The 23808-nt window shown below is 37.2% G+C and overlaps 2 protein-coding genes across 3 annotated transcripts in view; one reads left to right on the forward strand and one right to left on the reverse strand.

Annotated features, from left to right (window-relative positions):
• The window catches only part of LOC109049862 (CTD small phosphatase-like protein), a 40797-nt gene extending 32899 nt beyond the window's left edge, over window positions 1-7898 (reverse strand). The window contains exon 1 of one of the 2 annotated variants that reach the window (XM_019067531.2): window positions 7483-7898. In XM_019067531.2, coding sequence (XP_018923076.1) covers window positions 7483-7558 — 76 coding nt within the window. In that variant the 5' untranslated portion in view covers window positions 7559-7898. The remainder of the gene's footprint in view (window positions 1-7482) is intronic. The other variant, XM_019067532.2, reaches the window with a different exon arrangement.
• A 3238-nt stretch (window positions 7899-11136) lies between these two features.
• Window positions 11137-20482, forward strand: gars1 (glycyl-tRNA synthetase 1). Its single transcript, XM_042751769.1, has 17 exons — window positions 11137-11431; window positions 11890-11991; window positions 12744-12846; window positions 13083-13224; window positions 13306-13394; window positions 13939-14015; window positions 17635-17780; window positions 17911-18060; window positions 18173-18335; window positions 18421-18585; window positions 18678-18785; window positions 18913-19058; window positions 19230-19315; window positions 19394-19503; window positions 19592-19685; window positions 19771-19961; window positions 20043-20482. Exons 1-17 carry the CDS (start codon window positions 11174-11176, stop codon window positions 20166-20168), a joined length of 2256 nt encoding a protein of 751 aa, XP_042607703.1. The 5' UTR covers window positions 11137-11173; the 3' UTR covers window positions 20169-20482.
• The last annotated feature ends 3326 nt before the right edge of the window (window positions 20483-23808 follow it).

The following is a 23808-nucleotide window of genomic DNA, read 5'->3' on the forward strand; positions in this document are numbered from 1 at the left end:
GTGTTATCGATGGTTGTCAGGGTGTTGCTATGCAGTTACGAAGGCATTCTGAGTGTTTGTGGGGAGCTCATAAACAGTTTCTAAGGTGTTCTGGGTGGTTGCTTACTGGTCCAGATCAAAAGGAGAACAATGTGAGTGAGCTAGACCATGCAAAACCTGCTGCCACATTTCTATGGAATTGTGGATGGTTGCCAGGGTGTTGCTATGCAGTTGCCAAGGTATTTTGAGTGTTTTTAGCATGTTGTCATGCAGTTGCTTGGGTGGTTCTGGGTGGTTGTTTACTAGTCTGGATCAAAAGAAGAAAATGTTAGTGGGATTGACCATACATGTTGCTACTGGGTTCTGGATTGTTGCTAAGGCGTTGCTATGGTAAACATGAGTGTTTTAAAGCTTGTTGCTATGTGGTTGCTAGGGTCCTCTGGGTGGTTGCTTACTGGTTATGATCAAAATAATAAAATGTGAGTAGTATTGGCCTTACAAAACCTGTTGCTTGTGTTGTGGATGGTTGCCAGGGCATTGCTAGGCAGTTGCTAAGGTGTTCTGAGTGGGTTTTAACAAGTTATTATGTGGTTGCTAATGGATTTTGTGAAGCAGCTTAATGGGGCAAATAAAAAGAGCAGAAATTCCCAAGTCTGTGAGATATTCTGGCCTCTAAAACTGAATTGGTTCTCTTCAGCAATGTATGTCTATGGATTTTTTTATTTTCCCCATTTCATCACCAAGCACAAGAAAACAACGATCAGTTAGAAGAATAATACAGTAGCTCAACAATCTGCATGGTCTGAGGTATCTTTCACATCTGTAGCACAAATGTGTGGGAAGGATCATGCGGCAAAGTTCAAAGCTCTAACTTTAGAAGTATGAGTTATAATAATATTGACGCTTGAGTGTAGGAGGCTCTGTGTCTGTGAGTACTTTATTCATTCACCACAGATCTGCCAGTTTATAATGATCTGATTCAAAAGGCAGCTGTGCTTGAAATGATGTCAACATCATCACAGCATTTTTGGTCATGTCCCAGCCTGCTTCAATGTTGTTCACTTTTGACAATCTTCTGTTCCAAGCCACCATTAACCCTCAGCAAATGGAGTGATCTTGAGCCATTATACCCAGTTTAAGACACATTCACAGAGAGAAGCGCTCTGAGCCCAGGGGACCTCTGACTGCCCACAGAGCAAATGTCGGTAGGCCTGATACTGAGACTCTCTCAGCTGGAGGAAATGACGGTTTCTGTTACTGTGAGAACAGTGTAACATATAGTGTTATGTAATTATAATTGAAGGTCGTATTGTTAGAATGGTCTTGAATAAGTCAACAAATATAGGAATATAAATGAAAATGACTTTTTTTTTTTACAGATTACGTTTCTTTTTTCCCATTTTTTTTTTTTTTGAAAAGCATGTCGAATTGAAATCGTGAAATACATACATTTTATAATTTTTTTTTAACAAAAAATATTTTTTTAGAGCCCTATATAATCTGTTTTAATTTTTCCCCAAATTAAATTTTTTTACATTCTTCTCGATCCATTAAAAAAAAAATATTTTAATAATCAAAAAGCATGTTTAATCAATTTTAATTTATAAAATGTAATACTTCATTAAAATTAATAACAAAGACCTATAAAACATTCTTCCCTATGATTTTATTCTGTGTTTCTGTCTATTAATTTACTGGATTTATGATTACAGAACATACAAGACTAAAACATAACTTAATTAATATTTTAAAATGTAATTAAATGAAAACAACTTTTTTTTAGCAAAACAGTGATGCACAATAAAGATTTCCTATTAAAATTAAAACATGGAAGAATCATTTTTGCTATTCTTCAAAAAAATCCTTTAAAACAATTTAAGTTACATTTTAGCATTATTTCCAGCTATTAATTTGTCAATACAAAAAAAAAAATCATAAAATATTACATTTATATTATATTAAATAAAATATAAAAACAAACAAACAAAAAAAATTCAAATAAAATTAAATAAAACATGAATTATATTATTACTGAATACCTCTGTGGTAGAAAAATAAATGTTAATGAAAATACATATTATTTCTGGCACTGAATGCCTTCTCTGTACTATTGCTGGAATGTCAACGAACATTCAGTCCAAAACAAACCAAAAACAAAGCTCAAACAACACACAAGAGATCGGCTGCATAAATAACACAGCGAGCACAAACATATGCTGAAATACAAATTTATTACTGCTACTCTTGAAGTCTATGGAGGTGCTAAATACTGAAAGGCTGAGGGGAAACAGTAATTCACACATTCACACTAACATAAAATATACCAACACATAAATACACACTCTCAGCGCCATCAAATGAAGAACTCAGGAGGGTGCCAGTGGGTATCATTACACAAGCGGAAGAGAAGCCCACCCACTCTATCTGACCCTGATGGCTTCTGGCTGGCCGGACCACCAAGAGTATTTCATCTCCTCAGCTTCCTTTCAACACCTCCATGCAGCCTTTGAGAACCACAAATCCACTGATCCTTCAGTGATGAAGACTTTTGAGAAGATCTTACCAATTACAAGGAGGAATAAGTCTTTAAAAGAGAACTAAAGACCTTTGAGGCTTTTGACAGAGGGCCTGATCTTTAAAATGGACCATTTGCCACATACACCTCAAACTCTTGAAATTTCACCAGTAGACTATAGAGCACATTTTGAATATTTCTACAAGAACTAACACTGAGAACTAATTGTGCCAATGTCTAAACTGTCAGATTAAAAAGTAAAACAAAAATAATGTTTCTAATATAAGGTGACAAGACCACATTACACAAGGACCACAGCGTTAGTGGCTCTTCCTTGGTGAAATATGATCTTGTAGGAGGTGCCAGGCTGCTTCTAATTGACAGGTGGTGTGAGCTGTGTGGGGATAAACATCCATGCTCAGACGCTTCCTAATCTGATTAGGGTAAATGGCTCATCCAATGATACCTGACAAAGTTAAGACGTATTAAAGCAAAGCTGGCCAGTCCAACTGCAACACAACACTAAAGCATCAAGCACTACAGTGCATTTGATTCAATTCAATCTCATCCCATGAGGGCATGAGGCTCTAGCCTCGGGGATAGCCTTCAAGTGCAGGGGAAACTCTTCCTTCTGAACTCTATTAGCACACTGTGTACCAAAAGGCTATTTATACAGAGCAGAGCATGATGGGAGAAGCCAGAGATGTCCTTATAGAATGTCTCCTCAATGAGGTGGAAATATGTCACTCACCTAAATTAATCATAAGACATCCATATGAATGTGTATGACTGTAGTGTTGATGCTTTAAAGAGGAATTTAAGATGCAAAATTATTGCAGTTTCCATAAAAATACTGAGCAGCACAATTGTTTTTAACATTCCTAATAATAAGAAATGTTACATTTAGCATTTTGGAATGATTTCTGCCATCACAGAAATAAAATACATTAAAATAGAAAAGGTTTGTTTTAATTTATAATAATATTTTTCACAATATTACTCCTTTTAGTGTATTTTTGATCAAATAAATGCACTCTTGGGACATGTTTTTTTTTATTTTATTTTTTATCACAGGCCGATATTAAGAGTTCTACTTCATTTAATAGCACTGTTTTTTGCTGAAAATTTTATTGTGCATGATAATTTCCCATATTTTTTACATTTGAATTACCCTTGCCATCATCTAAAGCTCATTTAAAGTTAATTAAAAAAAAAAACAATAGTACTTAATGTTAAATGTAAACTTTAGCTAAACTCAAAATATTCATTTTTCATACTGTACATTATTAATTGTAGCATTTGAAATCAGTAATTTTCCTTTTTTTAGAACAGAATTTTAATGCGCATCCATAAGAAAAAATCTATGTGCGCTCATCATGTTTGAAGTTTGCAAAAATCGCTCCCTCACAATGTGAAGCGTGCATAAAGCTAATAAACCATAATGTACCGAGCTGCATAAACCAAACAGACTGGACGCCAACCAGAGATAGATGATACAGGGACTGTTTTTACAGTTGGTTGGAAAATAGTTCCCTAACGCTTATGCTACATGAATTTTTGTGGACAGACAAAACAAGGCCTCATGCCTTGCAAACAAACATAATGTGTACTCTAATCAACCAGAATTATGAGCACATATTTGTAATTTGTTGCTCACTCAGAGACCAAAAAAGGCTTCCAGACTGTACGCCCGACCACATTCGGTATGCAAGGCTAAGATTGCAAGAAGAATGCAAAATGAGAGCGTATTCCCAAATAAAGTGGCAAGGAGACGGCTTAACCTTGACTGACCATTTTTCTAAGAGACTTAAGGGGAAAAAGCTTTTAACAAGCCCTAAAAGTCTCCATGACCTCATCCATCATGTGCGTCTACAACCAGATTTGCTTTATTACCTGTGACGGCGTTAGTCCTGAATCCCTCAGGAATGAGATTCCAATGCCAACTTCATTAAACTCCATCCATTATGCATAAAGGTGCAATCTATAAGCACCAACACCAGCGCCGTACTCAAAACACGACATGAATTTCTCAGATGCTTCTTTGCTTACAATGAAACCGATATGTTTCTAAAAATATCTCCATCTGGCTTTGAAATATTCAGCAAGTGTGACCAACCTCCAAGGCCACTGGGTTAGGGAAGCTTTACACCATATGAGGGGACTGGTGCGCAAAGCTTCATTTTGGAAAGGGGAGGTTGCGTTTCTGCATGACAAACCTCGAAGGTTACGCTTCATTATCCTTTTCAGCTGCAGCTAGGAGACAGTGGCATCTTTTAATGAGATACTTTAAATGTAATCCCACAGAAACCTCTGAATATCAAAGGCTGCAATGGCGATGGGAATTCCCAGTCATATTGTTGCATCAAGCAATTTTGTTTGAAGTATTGTTACATTTATCTTTTTATATGAAAGGTCACAGTGCATAACCCCTCTGAGTGGACTTCATTTCATTTAAAAATGTAATTTCAAGTTAAAGGAAACTTCCAGGTTTAATAAAAGTTAAGTTCAATTGACAGCATTTGTGGGGTAATGTTAATTATCACAAAATCATCAAAAATTAAGTTCAATTCGCTCCTTGTTTACTAAAAAAGAAAGGTGATAGTGAGGCATTTACAATGGCAACTGGGGTCAATTTTGGAGAAAAAGCAGAAATGTGAAGTTAAACACTTACATTAATTCTTCTGTTTAAACTTGTGTGTTAGCTGAGCTAAATCATCCATTTTTGTAGTTTGTTTCAGGGTTTTAAGCCGGTGCGATTTTGCAAATCCTAAAAGATTCCTCTGATCCTAGGCCAAAACCTATAGACTTTGATCACTAGTTTGACACGTTCCCTGACAGTTGATTAATGACTATTGCAATCAAATGAAATTTACCTCAAATTAAATTCTGCCAGTGTCAGAAGTTTTAAGGCACAGTCCTGCAGTGTAGCTTCTCCTACACTCCTTCACGATGCCATAGAAGAACCTTTTTGTCTAAATGGTTCCATAAAGAACCTTTAACATCTGACAAAACATTCTATTTCGCAAAAGGTTCTTTGTGGCAAGAGAAGGTTCTTCAGATTATAAAAAGGTAATAAAGAGAAGGTTCTTTATAGAAACATTGACTGAATGGTTCTCTGTGGAACCAAAAATGGTTCTTCTATGGCATCGCTGTGATTTTTTATTTTTAAGAGTGTATGACAACAGTCAAATCAAGAAACCAACAGGAACACAGAATCTGATGACATAATGACACCACTTGCTCCACACAAAGTCATCTTCTCTTTTTCTCAGTTTTTTGGAAGTCAAGCCATGACCAAAATTAATGCTAGAGACTGTTTTTGTTTGCTAGCCACGATGTTAATTCAGCATATAAATGTGACTCACCGTCACCAAACTTATCACGGATTGATGACGTAAAACTTGAGTCTTCTTGCGTATGTCCATTTCTAACAAATCTGGAATTTTAATGTTTACAGATTTGCCACATTCACTTCAAGTGTAATTATCTCAATTTAACCCAAATTTACACTTTTTTTAAGAAACAAAAGGACATGTTGAAATTATTTTGTGTTGCTGATTATGCTTAACTTGTATTAAACCTAGAATATTCCTTATTTTCAATCATCTATATCTGTTCATATAATCACCAAGACGTTAATAATAATGCCATAGGGGGTCTACTCACTCCAATAAGCAGTGGCAGCTATGGCTAGATTTGCGAGTGTATGCTTTCCTGCTCTTGAAACATTTCATCTTAAATCAAAAAGTGCATTAACTGCTCGTGAAGATACTGATATCAGGACATGAGGGATTCCTCTGTCATGTGATCCTCTCTGGCAGACTTCTCATAGTGGAAGCATCCTCAACCAACTGATCCAACTTCACCGCAGGGAAGCAGAGAGAGGTCGCTTACGTTCTCAAACCAGACCCCGTCCTTCTGCTCCTCTCTCGTCTAAGACCCCCAACATGTGGACTACCATCTGTTTGTGCTCTAAGTGGCTGTAAAATGTTTATATTGTCTCGTTATCCTCAGAAAAGCAGCCGAAAGCCACATGAAAATAATTTGCAAGATTTATTTACTCACATTAATTTGTTTTGAGCTAATCTCATAACTTCATCTCACATTAGTGCGTGTTGTGTTGACTTAAGCAGGCACTAGACCTCCATGGGGCTAAACGCTCTCTTTCTCGTATAAGTAGGAGTTTGTTTTCCGCGTGATCTATGGAAGCACTCTGGAATTCAATTAGAATTTGATACCACATTATTAAATGTTTAGCAGTTAAACTGATTCTTTCATCCACAGTAAAAGAGAAAACCATCAACACTTCTGACCAGTACAATAATGCATGATTTGACATGCAGAGATTTATACATAAAACAGGAAAAATACATTCAGAATCATGATAAAGATACTTCATCAGGAGTGACCATACAGCTCTATACAGCACATATCTGAACAGAAAACAAGCTTAGCTTAGCACAGGAGAGAAAAACAATGTTTTGAGCTCAGGTTCAGTGGAATTAAATAATTTGATCCACTTAACATGGCTCTAACACAAGCATTAAAATAGTTTGCTCTGATGCTTAGGAAAATAACTGTGATCAAGTACAGTGCATTCATGTCAAACAAATTGCTGCTTATTAATACCATGAAAAGAAGGCAGCAGGCTGCAAACACTTGTTTTGATATTCTCAGTCAGGAGCTGGCAACATACACTACGAAAATCAATCAATTTCTTATTCAATATTTTAGTTTTGATTTCCAATAAAAATATGAAGACATGAGGCATGATACATGATATATATAACAATAGTAGTAATAATAATAATAGTAAATTATTGTTAGAAAATTTCACGTTTTTAATATTTCAGAAAATGACCATTAGTCCTTAAAATCGTCTGGATTAATAAAATCTTAAGAGCATCAGCAGCAAAGCCGCAGTGATTCCGCTGTCAAAACAAAAACATCCAACATTGAGTCAAATAAACAGCGGCCACTCGCCTTACCTTTTTCTTGACAAGAAGAAAGGATGTCTTCCTCCTTTGGATTTGCTACCTGGGTAATGATGGACGTGTTGTCCATGGAAACGGGATTTTGTTCCTCCTCAGTCACTTATGTTTTTATAATTTTCAGCTAGCCTGATGCTAGCGAGCTAGCGGTGTGAGTCCAGATGGCAGACGCACCATACAGCGCACACGATCTTACACCGCCGCATCCAAATAAACATACAATACACACTTCACGATCATACAGCGAGCAGTGCGACGCGAGATACTCCTGTCAGATCGCGGGAGTCGGCGACATCTCAGCCCTCGTGTGTTTTGAGGTCTATGGAGATCAGTGACAGAGTGTGTAATAACAAAGAGTCTGATCTGCAGCCGCGTTTTCTCTCCTCTTGTGCGTGTGTGTGTGTGTGTGTGTGTGTGTGTGGGCGCGCGCGCGCACACACACGCGATGTGACCGTGTTAAACTACCCTTTATAAAAATGTACCCGGTAACCTTTTCTTTCTTTCTTTCTTTTTTTAATCCTTTTTTTAACCTTTTTTAACTTTTGATATCAGCGACACTGTCATAAAAAGTGTGGGAAAGTGAAATAAAATTAATTCATTCTATATGAATTATTAATTTATTATGATAATTTTATCAACAACAAAAAAAAACGTACATGTAGGTATTTTACAAAAATGTAGCACTATATAAATAAAAAAAATTAAATATATAAATGTATTATTTAGTTAATCCAATTTTATTTTAACTATTCATTTATTATTTATTGATTATCAAATATTATAATTTATTAATTATATTGTGTCACCTTAAAAAGTAATATGCAATAAATGCCCTGCAAAAATTATATTTTAAATATTTTTTTCTAGAACAAGAAATATACTATATTTTAAACAATTTCTAGCAAAAATGTAAAGATAAATTTCTTTAAAACAAATTAAATAAAAAAATATTAAGACGTTGTTGTACACTTAAAACAAGAAATATTTACAAATCCTATTCTTGTTGAATTAAACACTTATGCTTTGCTGTTTTCTGACTCGGTTTTATCTGTTTCGGGCTTGTTTTTCTTAAAGTAAAGTTTAAATAACAGTTTGAATAGTTTGAATCATAATTAATCTTGTTAGATCTCACTTCCACCAGTATAACTCACATTCAGAGAGTCATTTCAAACCAGGAATCCTAGCCTATAAAACCATCAGACTTAAAGAATCTAAAAAAGTGGACTGATGCTGAAAACGATCAGATCAATAGCACATTAAGTAGGCATCTATGGTTTAAAAGGGAAATGATTCTGCTGAGATACTAAGAGAAATTTCGGTGATTTCAGAAATGTTTTAATGACAGAGAGAGGTGGGAGGGTTACTGAATATTTTATCAAGGTGGGTGTTTGATCTTAATGTTTAATAAGGCAGCCTGTGTGATGCAACCATCACTTCAACTAGTTTTACAGCCTATTTAAATACCTTATCACATTTTTTACTTTCTGTGCTCACTTTTTAAAATAATAATACACATTATATATATATATATATATATATATATATATATATATATATATATATATATATATATATATATATATATATATATATATATATTATAAATAATGTTATAAATAATGTAAATATACATAATGCCAACAGACCATTAAAAGACATATCTTGTGCTTGTTGGTCGATGTTGTTGAGTTGCTAAATTAATTATATGATTTTTGAAAAAAAAAAATCTGTTCTATTTTTACTCAAAATAAAACATTCAAAATACAGAATATTCCTCTGGCTACTTTTGGAATAAAAATAGGTTAATAATGGCATATAACTAATAGATGACATTTATATCAATGATATAGAAATGGTAGTGTAGCGAATGACTTTAAAATAAACTGATAGATTAACTATTTAGCCTATTGTTATGCCACAGTTGCTAAATATGAGGCACTATTTAAATGTGTTCTTATACTGACATCTTGTGGTCGAACAGTAAAGTCTTAATCGAGTAATTACCACTGATCTATAATAGAGAATGTAATGTCAATGAAAATAACTGATTTTAACTAGTACACATTTACTTTATTGCTGGGAAGGGTACATCATGAACATTTATTTCATTATTACATTTTGGTTGCTATAGTCTTGGTGAAACCTTGACAGCTCTTGACACACATATTGATATCTAGAATCATAACACTGTTAACAGTAATATCCTATTACTATTTTAATATCCTATTACAATAAACTGTTGAGGTTCTGAACGCTACACTATTTATCATTGGGTGTAATGTATTAGCTGCACTCCATCATAGTGAAGTTCTCAATGATCTGCTACCACACTGATAAAGTTTATACATTTTAAACGGACATATATATATATATATATATATATATATATATATATATATATATATATACATATATATATATATATATATATATATATATATATATATTCATATATATATATATATATATATATATTTTTTTTTTTTTTTTTTTTTTTTTTTTTTTTCAATCAAAGCCAAGAACTGAGTAGCAATTTTAATCTTTATGTCCCTCCTGTTTCCCTTTACTTTACATTTCCAGACTGAGCACAGGAAGCAGTGGGAACCACAGGAAGTTACAGCAGAGCTTGGACCATCTATACAGAGCCTGGTCAATGTGGGTCAGTCCTGGGGCATTCAATGAACTAAAACTAGAATAATGAACTTTCAATAACTAGCATTAGAAACTTTCAGTTTTTCTTTTCTTTTCTTTTTTATTTTGAGACTTTAAGTTAACAAACATCAGACAAAATGTTTGTTTGTTACAGGATTTAGGTTACTGCAACAGTGAATTCTGTAGTGAATTCATTGTAAATAGAAGCTGACCAGGTGTTCCTTGAAATAAAAAGTCAGTACTATAACAGTACTAATAATAGTAATTGCATAACTACAACTACAAATTAAGTCAATTGTCAAGAGCTGACTTTATTTCTTGAGTGCCGAGTATCAGTATATCATTTGAATTAGGTCCAAATCAACTGTTCTTCTAGTTTCAGAACAATGGAGTGATTATTTTCTTGTTTAGAAGTTATATTATATAGCTGTATTTTGTATGTTTTTAATGCGTTTAATTAATTGTAATGTATGATATTTATTGTAATATATGATGTATTACACAGTTTTACAAATTATTTATTATTAATTGTTACTGTTAAAGCATTACCATTTATTTATTTATTTATTTATCATTCATTCATTCACAAGGTGTGGAATTGAGTCATTTATAATTAATAAGTCATTATATAATTAATATTTATTATTTTTTTTCATGTGGTGGTTAATTTGTTTTTATTTATTCACTTACCCACCCAGCCAATATGTAGACTTCAAGAAATCAAGATAAATACATTAAAATACTACAGAATATTTAATAATACAAGAAGCACTTTATTTTTACTTCGTTCTTTTATTATTATTTCGCACCTTTTATTGCGAAATTTGTTTATTTATGTATTTATTTTTGCATTATGTCTAACGACAATCGTAGTAAAACAGAGATATTGTGACGAATCTGCCATTTTTCAATTCAACTCCATTTCAAATATATAAAAAAATGGCGAAAGTACCGACCTGATTCTCCGCCGTCACTTACTCATTTCTGGGGATTTCATCATTCAGTTCCGCTGTGTGGTTGCTCCTCCTCTCGGTCCATGCTGTCTGTGCGGAGCGCAACATCAGCACTCCTCCTCAGGACCGGTACACAGATCGCCACCGTCCGCGCGGTTCCGAGGGTCCGATCCAGTCCCATACGCCCGTGTGGTTCCCCTCCGATCAGAGCGCTCTCCCTGTCGGGCTGTTTGTGCAAAAAGAATAAGAGAAGCGCGTGGCTGGAGATGACGGGAGGACAGAATATGGATGGCAGTATTGAAGAGGTTCTGGCTCCATTGAGGCTAGCAGTGAAGGAGCAGGTAACAAGATTATGAAGGACAATAACAAGCATATATAATGTGCTGCATTATTGTTTCACAGAGCCATGCATTGCATTAAACACCTATTTTTGAAGTAGAGCCATGCTTTAGGAATCAAATGTGTCTCTTTAAAATATGCAAAGCGGTTTAAATGGCTTGTTATGGAAAACTACATAATGCATTTTTGCTAAAGTGATGTTTTTAGGAAATATGACAGGGCGATGGCTTTATATGAGTGTATACCGCTGGATGATGCAGTCTGTCAGTGCCACGTTTGATACAACGAGTCGTTCTGACACAGTGCAGAAACCAATGGAGACTGAGGGTGGAGGAAATCACAGTTAAAACGAAACTCGACTTGTTTCTGGGAATTGTTGATGGATGCATTTGTAGTCAAATACATAGGAGTCATAATAAGAAACTAAACACGTTATCTTGTGTTGTTTATATTTCCATAGGGGGATCTTGTGCGTAATCTGAAGGCAGAAAACGCTCCTGAAGTAGATGTCAACAAGGCCGTAGCAGAACTGAAAGCTCGCAAGAGAATCCTTGAGGCCAAGGTGAGGAATGTTATCGTGTCATTTGTGTTACATGGAGATGCTGTTAAAAAAGGAAATGTGTCGTTTTAATGTTAAATACTTTCTCTTGTCTCAGTTAAATATGTATAAACAACTATAGAGTGCAACAGTGCCTGCCTTCTTTTCCAGAAGTAGCTTATTTCCATTCGTATTTGCCATAGGGATTTTTAACAAGTCTTTGTTAAAGCTTTATGAGCTATAAACCAAGCCAACCAGCTAAGAGAGAAATCACAACATTAGAAACTTTGATTTGAATCATAATGAGATAAAAATTAAAATCATGTTTTAAAGATGTGTATCATATATAGAAACAATTTATTTTAAATTTATATACTGTATGTATTCACAACATAAATAAGTTGAAATGATGTGGGCAAAGTAGATCTTTATCGGTTTGTGGATAAAATTAATAGGATTTTAATCTCCGGAACCCGACTGTTGCACTCTATAGGTCTGCCACCAGCTATACTAGTTCAACCAATGGTGTGTGTTTGGGGGGCAGGACTGTTTTTTTTTTTAATTAAGCAGTTATGGTTGGTGGGAGTGTTCTGGAAACCTGTTTGAAAACAGCCATTATTTTTTTACAGTTCTGTTTGATTATGCTAGTAGTACAAACACATTAAACACTTTTAATACCAGAAAACTGGTAGCTTGAATAATAAACTCAGTTTAGTTTTGTATGTCTTGTCTTATAATGACTTACATAATCCATTTGACTTTTTTCCATTTTGCAGGAGCTTGCCTTACAGCCCAAAGATGACATTGTGGACCGAACCAAGATGGAAGACACTCTAAAAAGACGTTTCTTTTACGATCAGGCATTTGCTATCTATGGCGGTGAGTGTTTTTGTTGTTTGTTATTTTTCATATAAATATTTGAATAGCTTAATTTTACCTTTATTCTGAATTTTAAAGGTTAGTCTTAACAAAATTGTAATGAACAACTACTCATAAAAGTAATTACGGTTAACTAGTGCAACTAATAGTATGCTTTGTGTGTGTGTGTGTGTGTGTGTGTGTGTGTGTGTGTGTGTGTGTGTGTGTGTGTGTGTGTGTGTGTGTGTGTGAAAAAGGTGTGAGTGGGCTATATGATTTTGGGCCGGTCGGATGTGCTCTGAAGAACAACATTCTCCAGGTCTGGAGGCAGCACTTCATCCAGGAGGAGCAGATTCTGGAGATCGACTGCACCATGCTTACACCAGAACCTGTTCTGAAGTGAGCATGCATCTGGCTATTCTCTATTGAATCTGTTCATAATCGCTGGAATTCTTACTCAGTGCTTTTGTTGCGTTTCAGGACATCAGGGCATGTGGATAAGTTTGCAGACTACATGGTCAAGGATGTCAAGAATGGAGAGTGTTTCCGTGCTGACCACCTCCTTAAAGGTTTGTCATGGTTTCTTATAGTAAGAACCGCTCCAGTAGTACTGTATAATTTGAATGCATTGAGCCATCCTCTGATGTGACTCCATGGATGCTGTAGATGTTCAGGAGTAAAAAATAACAATGGGATCTGTAAGAATCACAAAGGCTTTAATAGGCTTCCAACCAGACTCCATGATTTGTAGACCACCAACGTGACTGAAATGAATAAGTTCTTTATTTAAGCTAAATTTAGACTGCTTAAATTTGCCAAAATTAACTTATTGATGACACTCACTTACACTCAAGAGGCATATACAATATTTTTGTCTAGTAAAATTCTCTAGAGTGATGATAATCAACTTTCCTTCTTATACCATTTAGTTCAAGGTGGTATAAAATAAAGGTTATTAGCTTAAAAAGAAATTTAATTAAAAAAAGTTTTTATTTAAAGTTATTTTATGTTAATACAGTAATAGCAGTACCAGTCATACAACCTTTGTATTTCCATTGATCAAATTAAATGAAATAAATAATAATAAAATGCCTGCAATGTTTTTGTTTTTAGCTCATCTTCAGAAATTAATGAGTGACAAAAAATGTACGGCAGAAAAGAAAACCGAGATGGAGGGTGTCATCACCCAGGTATGTCTCACTGATGCAATGCTACATTTATAACTAGCTTTTATAAACTGAACTTGGTGTGCGAAAGGAGTATTTGATACAATAAGAACCATACACACCAAGAACAATATCTATAAAACGAAACGTTTTTATAATCGTTGATTACAATAGAGAAACTATATTGTTTTTTTTTTTCAGCTGATGAACGATAAAAACATTCATAGCCAAAAGAATATACAATATTTCAATAAGCTTGAGCATCTAATCAGAATCAGAATCAGAAAGAGCTTTATTGCCAAGTATGCTTGCGCATACAAGGAATTTGTTTTAGTGACATAAGCTTCCAGTACACAAAAGACAACAACACACAGTCAAAAAAATAAAAAAATAAAAACCCTTTGCAGATAAATAAGTGTATAAACAATTGTGCTATAAATGATAATGGAATTGGATTGAGTAAGATGCAGGGATGTACTAGGATGAAGGGGTAACAAATAAATATAAGGATATTGCACATTTTTATTGTATAAGTGGGGAACATTTAACTGTTCATGAGCTAGATTGCCTGGGGGAAGAAACTGTTCTTGTGCCTGACTGTCCTGGTATTTGCGGCTCTGAAGCGCCGGCCAGATGGCAAGAGTTCAAAGATGGGGTAACTTGGGTGTGAGGGATCCAGAGTGATTTTCTGAGCCCTTTTCCTCACTCTGGATGTATACAGTTCTTGAAGGGTGGGCAGGGGAGTACCAATAATCCTTTCAGCAGTCCAAACCGTTCTATGTAGTCTTCTGATGTCTGATTTTGTAGCTGAACCAAACCACACAGTTATTGAAGTGCACAGGACAGACTCAATGACGGCTGAGTAGAACTGTTTCAGCAGCTCCTGTGGCAGGTTAAACTTCCTCAGCTGGCAAAGGAAGTACAACCTTTGTTGGGCCTTTTTTACAATGGAGTCAATGTGAATTTCCCACTTCAGGTCCTGAGAGATGGTGGTTCCCAGGAATCTGAATGACTCCACTGCAGCCACAGTGCTGTTCATGATGGTGAGTGGGGGGAGTGCAGGGGGGTTTCTTCTGAAGTCCACGATCATCTCCACTGTTTTTGAGCGTGTTCAGCTCCAGGTTGTTAAGACTGCACCAGACAGCCAGCTGCTCAACCTCTTGTCTGTAAGCAGACTCGTCACCGTCCTGGATGAGACCGATGAGTGTGGTGTCGTCTGCAAACTTCAGGAGCTTGACAAAGGGGTCTTTTGAGGTGCAGTCGTTGGTGTACAGCGAGAAGAGCAGGGGGGAGAGAACACATCCCTGAGGGGCACCAGTGTTGGTGGAGCAGCTGTTGGACATGAATTTCCCCAGTCTCACTAGCTGTTGCCTATCTGTCATAAAGCTGGTGATCCACTGACAGATAGAACTAGGAACAGAGAGCTGGGTCAGTTTGGTCTGGAGGACTGTTGGGATGATGGTGTTGAAAGCCGAACTGAAGTCCACAAACAGGATCCTCACATAAGTCCCTGTTTTGTCCAGATGTTGCAGGATGAAGTGCAATCCCATGTTGATTGCATCATCCACAGACCTGTTTGCTCGGTAAGCAAACTGCAGGGGGTCCAGTAAGGGTCCAGTGATGTCCTTCAGATAAGCCAGAACCAGTTTTTCAAACGACTTCATGACGACAGATGTTAGAGCCACAGGTCTGTAGTCGTTAAGTCCTGTAATCTTGGGTTTCTTTGGAATGGGGATGATGGTGGGTGGAGCGTTTGAAGCAGGAAGGCACTTCACACAACTCCAGAGATCTGTTGAAGATCTGTGAAAAGATGGGGGCCAGCTGGTCAGCACAGGTTTTCAAACAGGCTGGTGTAACGCCATCTGGGCCTGGTGCTTTTCTTCTTTTTTGTTCTTCCTGAAGACCTGGCGCACATAATCTTCACAGATTTGAAGAGCAGGAGGTGTGGAGAGGGGGATTGCAGGAGGTGTTAACGGTTGTGTAGAGAGATGGTCAGAATGGGTGTTGGGGGTTTCAAATCTACAATAAAAACTCATTCAGGTCGTTAGCAAGTCGTTGATTAGCCTCAGTGCAGGAGGATGGTGTCTTGTAGTTAGTGATGGCTCTCAGTCCACTCCACACTGAAGTTGAGTCGTTGGAAGTAAACTGGTCTTCCAAATTTTTTAGCGTAGGTCTTTTTAAGCCGCTCTAATCTCTTTGTTCAGTGTGTTCCTGGCCTGATTGTACAAGACTCTGTCCCCCATTTCTGTAGGCATCCTCTTTGGCCTGACGAAGATGTCTGAGTTTTGCTGTAAACCATGGCTTATCATTGTTGAATGTTAAATAAGTCCTGGTAGGAATGCATATATCCTCACAAAAAACTAATATATGATGTTACGGTCTCTGTGAGTTCGTCCAGATTGGTGGTAGCAGCTTCAAAAACACTCCAATCAGTGAGGTCAAAACAGGCTTGTAAATCCTGCTCTGTTTCGTTGGTCCATCTCTTTACAGTCTTTACTACAGGTTTAGCAGATTTAAGTTTCTGCCTGTAGGTTGGTATAAGATGAACCAGACAGAGATCAGACAGTCCCAAAGCTGCTCGTGGAACAGAGTGATATGCATCCTTTATTGTGGTGTAAGAGTGATCCAATACATTACTGTCTCTGGTGGGACATGTAACATGCTGTCTGTATTTTGGCAGTTCACGGGAGAGATTGGCTTTATTAAAGTCCCCAAGAATGATTAAAACAGAGTCCGGGTGTTGTTGTTCTGTCTCTGTAATCTGGTCAGCGAGTTTCTGTAAAGCCAGACTTACGTGCGCTTGCGGAGGGATATAAACACTCACCAGAATGAACGAGTGAAACTCCCGCGGCGAATAGAACGGCTTGCAGTTAATGAAGAGTATTTCGAGATCTGAGCAGCACATCTTCTTTAACAAAGTTACATCTGTACACCACCGTTCATTGATGTAAAAGCATGTCCCGCCGCCGCGCGATTTCCCCGTTGATTCTGCGTCGCGGTCCGCTCTGAACAGCTGAAAGCCCGGCAGATGGAGCGCACTGTCCGGTATGGCGTCATTGAGCCAGGTTTCCGTGAAACACAGAGCAGCAGAGTGTGAGAAATCCTTATTTGTCCGAGAGAGCAGAAGGATTTCGTCCGTTTTGTTGGGTAGAGAGCGGAGATTTGCCAGATGGATGCTAGGCAACGGCGTTCGAAATCCGCGCTTCCTGAGTCTAACGAGCGCACCAGCTCGCTTCCCCCGTTTGCGCATCCTGAAGCGTTTGATCAGCGCCGCTGCTCCGCCGACAACAACGTTCAGTAAAACGTCTGAATAATTGAAATCCGGTAAAAGATCTTGTGGTGTGTTCTGCCGAATGTTCAGCAGTTCATCCCTGGTGAAACTGATCGTGTTTGTTAAACAAAAACAGGAAAAACGAACAAAAACAGTACAACACTGGAGAGCCAAGCACTGAAGCAGCCGTCTGCGGCGCCATCGAGAGCTATAAGCTAAAGTTGCAGATGACCTAACTACAGCATTATCCATTGACGTGGACACTAAAATAGTTATAGTTGTTGTTTTTGGTGTGAGCGGGCCTTTACTGTTTAGTAAAATTACTGAGTAATAATGGGTTTACTCTGCTTGTTTTCATTTTTTTTTTTTCAGATGGATAACTACACCCAGCAGGAGTTGGCCGATTTGTTTGTGCAATACAATGTCAAGTCTCCAAGTACAGGAAATGATCTCACACCTCCCATCTCATTTAACCTGATGTTCCAGACCTCCATTGGGCCTGGGGGCAACATGCAAGGGTAAGTAAAGTGTCTGCTAAATGACTAAATGTAAAGTAAATTGGACACCACCAGACTACATGCTCTCATTTTAAAATATCTCAACTAAGAAAAAGGATGCTTCACACTCGGGGCTACATTATTTCCATAGCTATTTGAGGCCAGAAACTGCTCAGGGAATCTTCCTCAACTTCAAACGTCTTTTGGAGTTCAACCAGGGAAAGCTTCCATTTGCTGCTGCCCAGATCGGAAACTCCTTCAGGAATGAGATCTCTCCTCGCTCTGGCTTGATTCGTGTCAGGTGCAGATTATGATTTCCTTTTGAACATTTGGTTATTTGGGTGTCACATACAAGTGTTTCCATTACGATTTTTATGTAAAAAATGTACTGAAGTGAATATTTCTCCCCACAGAGAGTTTACAATGGCTGAGATCGAGCACTTTGTAGACCCGAACGAGAAGGTTCATTCCAAGTTCTCCAATGTTGCTGATCTGGAGATCATGCTTTACTCGTCCAAAGCACAGACTAGTGGGCAATCTGCCCAGATTATGAGGCTGGGTGATGCAGTGGAGCAGGTCTGAGAAGATGTATTGATTAATTTATGATGTATTGATTATAATTAACACCTCGGTTGTATTAACAGACTTTGGTATTGTGTAGGGCATCATCAACAACTCCGTCTTGGGCTACTTCATTGGAAGGATCTACCTTTATTTGATCAAAGTTGGTGTGGCGAAAGACAAGCTTCGTTTCCGTCAGCACATGGACAATGAGATGGCCCACTATGCCTGTGACTGCTGGGACGCTGAGACCAAAACCTCTTATGTACGTTCAGTGTTTGCTCGAGGACCTTCTAATTTCACCTCATAGATTAGATGTTCATTTGTGTGTTTCTTCATACTTTTATTTTTTTTCAGGGGTGGATTGAGATCGTGGGGTGTGCTGATCGCTCATGTTATGATCTTTTGTGCCACGCAAGGGCCACCAAAGTCCCTCTAGTTGCTGAGAAACCCTTAAAGGAACCCATATCCTTCAACGTTCTGCAGATCTTAATAACTACAATTATCATAGCATTTGAATGGGATCTGAACTCTCTCTGCACAGGATCTTAGTTCTCTTTGTCCTCAGTTACTTTCCTTAACTGCTTTACACAAAGTTGTAAATGTTGTCCAGTTTGAGGCAAACAAAGGAGCCATCGGCAAAGCTTACAAGAAGGATGCCAAGCTTGCAATGGAGTACCTGGCCATCTGTGATGAATGCTATATCACAGAACAGGAGAAACTCCTCAACGAGAATGGGTGAGTATCATCAAGAAGAGCATTCAACATTTTTAACGCCAGTGACCCCCAAATATGAAGCAATATCATAGAGTTTTAACCAATAGTCGGAGCTAAAATAGGTATTTTTCTCAGTCCGTAGTGCCCACCAATGTTATTCTGTTCATTCATTGGTTTCCTCTCTCAATGCAGCGAGTTCACCATTGAGACTGAGGGCAAGACTTTCAAACTCACCAAGGACATGGTCAACGTCAAGAGGTTCCAGAAGACCCTGCACGGTAAGAGGCAGAAGCTACGATTTTAATGTCAACAAAAGAAAATGTAAGAGATTTGAACTAAGTTCTCTTTCTCCACAGTTGAGGAGGTTGTTCCTAATGTAATCGAACCCTCCTTTGGCATCGGGAGAATCATGTACTCCATCTTTGAGCACACATTCCGTATCAGGGAGGGTGACGAGCAAAGAACGGTAAATACAGTATGCTGTAATATTCTGTAATTAATCATTTTATATGTTCGTCTTGCTTTATTTATGAAGTTTACTTTTTTCTCTTCAGTATTTCAGCTTCCCTGCCACAGTTGCACCGTATAAATGCTCCGTCCTGCCATTGAGCCAAAATCAGGAATTTATGCCATTTGTTCGAGAATTATGTGAGTAGTACAACTCTACTATTACTTATAAAAATGTATAGATACTAACCAAATAATAATGCACAATTAATGCTTTCCTCTACAGCTGAAGCCCTGACCAGGAATGGTGTCTCCCACAAGGTGGATGATTCCTCAGGATCTATTGGCAGACGTTACGCCAGAACGGATGAGATTGGTGTGGCATTCGGTATCACCATTGATTTTGACACGGTTAATAAGACGCCCCACACTGCCACTCTGAGAGACCGTGACTCCATGAGGCAGATCAGGGCTGAGGTAAAGCAGTTCTGTGTCTTTAATTCATTCACAGAGGCAGCGTGTTGATTATTTTACTGAGATATATTTGTTTATTTACAGGTTAGTGAATTGCCCGAAATCGTTCGTGACCTAGCCAATGGTGCAATCACATGGGCAGAAGTGGAAAGCAAGTACCCCATCTTTGAAGGCCAGGAGACGAGCAAAAAGGAAACTGTGGAAGAGTAGACTTGTCTGTTTGTCTATCTCATCTGCCTTTTCACTGGAGGCACATGTTTCAACAGACATGTTTACATTTGCATTCATAGGATAAAAATTATGACAATTATAATATACAAGCAATCAATGTATGCCAGATGTTCACACAACTGGAACCATTGTAATTAAGTATTTCTTTAAAATTCAAGGAAGCTCTGTAAGGACCTAAGGATGACTAATTAGGTTGCTGTACTAGTAAAAGGATTTCACCATACCTGTCCATGGGTTGATAAATCACATGTATGGTCAAATAAATCAAACCAGCACTTTCTGGACCTGTAAAAGTGTGTTGTTTTTTTAAATTATCATTATGGTGGCCACATGGGGGCGTGACACCTGCCAGCTGATTTTCCATGACTTCAACATTTTTGACTCAAAGGGCCCTCCTGTCCAAGACAATATTCTAAGCCTCCCCAATTCAGAATATTATTGGCTAGTTTTTAAATGTTTTTATTAACAGAAACCGGGAACATTGATATATTAATTAACTAATTATTTTTGTGAATTAAGTTTCAAGAACTATGTTCTTAATTTAAAAAAAGAGTGTGTGGGGTATTTATCATTTTAATAGAAATAAATTTTGATTTCCATATCGATTTGCATGGGGTTTTTGCTAACACCCCTAGTGTGCCCCGGCCCTCGTTTTGAGAACCACTAGTTTAACAGTTAATGATTTTAATAGTTCTCAGGTCAAAGCTTGTTGATGAAGATTGACCTAGAGGGGCTGATCTCTATTCAGACATGCTAATAATACAGGTGCATCAATAAATTAGAATGTCGTGGAAAAGTTAATTTATTTCAATAATTCAACTCCAATTGTGAAACTTGTGTATTAAATAAATTCAATGCACACAGACTGAAGTAGTTTAAGTCTTTGGTTCTTTTAATTGTGATGATTTTGGCTCACATTTTACAAAAACCAACCAATTCATTATCTCAACAAATTAGAATACTTCATAAGACCAATTAAAAAAAAACATTTTTAGTGAATTGTTGGCCTTCTGGAAAGTATGTTCATTTACTGTACATGTACTAAATACTTGGTAGGGGCTCTTTTTGCTTTAATTACTGCCTCAATTAGGCGTGGCATGGAGGTGATCAGTTTGTGGCACTGCTGAGGTGGTATGGAAGCCCAGGTTTCTTTGACGGTGGCCTTCAGCTCATCTGCATTTTTTGGTCTCTTGTTTCTCATTTTTGTCTTGACAATACCCCATAGATTCTCTATGGGGTTCAGGTCTGGTGAGTTTGCTGGCCAGTCAAGCACACCAACACCATGGTCATTTAACCAACTTTTGGTGCTTTTGGCAGTGTGGGCAGGTGCCAAATCCTGCTGGAAAATGAAATCAGCATCTTCAAAAAGCTGGTCAGCAGAAGAAAGCATGAAGTGCTCCAAAATTTCTTGGTAAACGGGTGCAGTGACTTTGCTTTACAAAAAAACACAATGGACCAACACCAGCAGATGACATTGCACCCCAAATCATCACAGACTGTGGAAACTTAACACTGGACTTAAAACAACTTGGACTATGAGCTTCTCCACCCTTCCTCCAGACTCTAGGACCTTGGTTTCCAATTGAAATACAAAACTTGCTCTCATCTGAAAAGAGGACTTTGGACCACTGGGCAACAGTCCAGTTCTTCTTCTCCTTAACCCAGGTAAGACGCCTCTGACGTTGTCTGTGGTTCAGGAGTGGCTTAACAAGAGGAATACAACTGTAAGCAAATTCCTTGTCACGTCTGTGTGTGGTGGCTCTTGATGCCTTGACCCCAGCCTCAGTCCATTCCTTGTGAAGTTCACTCAAATTCTTGAATCGATTTTGCTTGACAATCCTCATAAGACTGCGGTTCTCTCGGTTGGTTGTGCATCTTTTTCTTCCACACTTTTTCCTTCCACTCAACTTTCTGTTAACATGCTTGGATACAGCACTCTGTGAACAGCCAGCTTCTTGGCAATGAATGTTTGTGGCTTACCCTCCTTGTGAAGGGTGTCAATGACTGTCTTCTGGACAACTGTCAGATCAGCAGTCTTCCCCATGATTGTGTAGCCTAATGAACCAAACGGAGAGACCATTTTGAAGGCTCAGGAAACCTATGCAGATGTTTTGAGTTGATTAGCTGATTGTCATGTCACCATATTCTAATTTGTTGAGATAGTGAATTGGTGGGTTTTTGTTAAATGTGAGCCCAAATCATCACAATTAAAAGAACCAAAGACTTAAACTACTTCAGTCTGTGTGCATTGAATTTATTAAATACACAAGTTTCACAATTTGAGATGAATTATACAATTTGACCACGACATTATAATTTATTGAGATGCACCTGTATTTAAGCCTGAATATTATTAACATGTGACACTGTTCTGCTTACAAACTAAATGCTGATGTGTCAGGACTTACTAATTCAAATTATCAATGCTAAATGCAGTATTTCAGGTATTTTTAATATGGTATGCATAGACAGTGGCTTCATTTAGAACTGGAAATTTTGCTAATATGAATTGTTTTCTTTTATTTTTGAAGGGTGTTTATTCAGGCTAGAAAATGGTGTCCCAGTCTTAATTGTCATCCAAAAACAGCATTGACCCTGACAGAAACAGGTGTGGAAGAGTGTGAATGTATGCAGGGCTCCTGACTGTTCTAAAAGTCTGCTAAAGAGCTAATGGCCTAAAATACATGCAAGTTATATTAGGGGACTGCAATAGCCCAATCTATTATGAGTCCATTTATCTAACCATTTAAAAATAATGTACTGATAAGTGGATTCTGTGTTGGTATCTGAGTAACACAATTGCATATTATAAATAGTAAAAGTAAATTATAAACAATACTGTACCCTTAGAGATTTGTATATCTTTATATATCTAATGGCTTATCTCATAGACTGGACTACCAGTGTTATTTAACATGCCTGCTCTCAATGACCCCTGACCTCTCCAAGGTTTTTTTTTTTTTTTTTTATGTGGATAATAGAAAATCGCTTCCTCTCATCTTGGTGAGACATGTATCTCTCGATGCTTTCTCCCCATTCTCAACCAATGTTTTTTCTTCTAAGTAAGCAAATTATATTTGTGACCGCTGGGGTATATTTGTAGCAATATCAAAAAATAAATTTTAATCAACAAAATTATTGATTTTTCTTTTATGCCAAAAATCATTAGGACATTAAGTAAAGATCATGTTCCATGAAGATATTTTGTAAATATATCAAAACAAAAATTATGGTTAGTAATATGCATTGCTAAGAACTTCATTTGAACATTTTTAAAAGGTGATTTTCTCAATATTTAGATTTTTTTGCACCCTCAGATTCCAGATTTTCAAATAGTTGTATATCGGCCAAATATTGCCCTATCCTAACAAACCATACATCAATGGAAAGCCTATTTATTCAGCTTTCAGATGATGTATAAATCTCGATTTTGAAAAAATTTACCCTTATGACTGGTTTTGTGGTTCAGGGTCACATTTGATCGTGCACCAGTGCTTCTCAGGTAAGTGTTTTTTTTTTTTTATATTTTCTACATATTTTTACATTTACACCTTTTGTTCTAACCCTTCTTCTATTTCTTATGCAGGACATTCAGTATGCAAGCAATGGAGATTCAAGC

This window comes from Cyprinus carpio, chromosome B24 (genome assembly GCF_018340385.1).
Source record: "Cyprinus carpio isolate SPL01 chromosome B24, ASM1834038v1, whole genome shotgun sequence".
NCBI lineage: Eukaryota > Metazoa > Chordata > Actinopteri > Cypriniformes > Cyprinidae > Cyprinus > Cyprinus carpio.

Excerpts from the sequence above, each read along its gene's own strand:
- gars1 (XM_042751769.1), top strand. The coding sequence starts at position 11,174 with ATGCTGTCTGTGCGGAGCGCAACATCAGCACTCCTCCTCAGGACCGGT. Across the intron at positions 17,781-17,910 it reads CCTGGGGGCAACATGCAAGG|CTATTTGAGGCCAGAAACTG; the intron begins GTAAGTAAAGTG and ends TTATTTCCATAG. Across the intron at positions 19,962-20,042 it reads TGAGGCAGATCAGGGCTGAG|GTTAGTGAATTGCCCGAAAT; the intron begins GTAAAGCAGTTC and ends GTTTATTTACAG.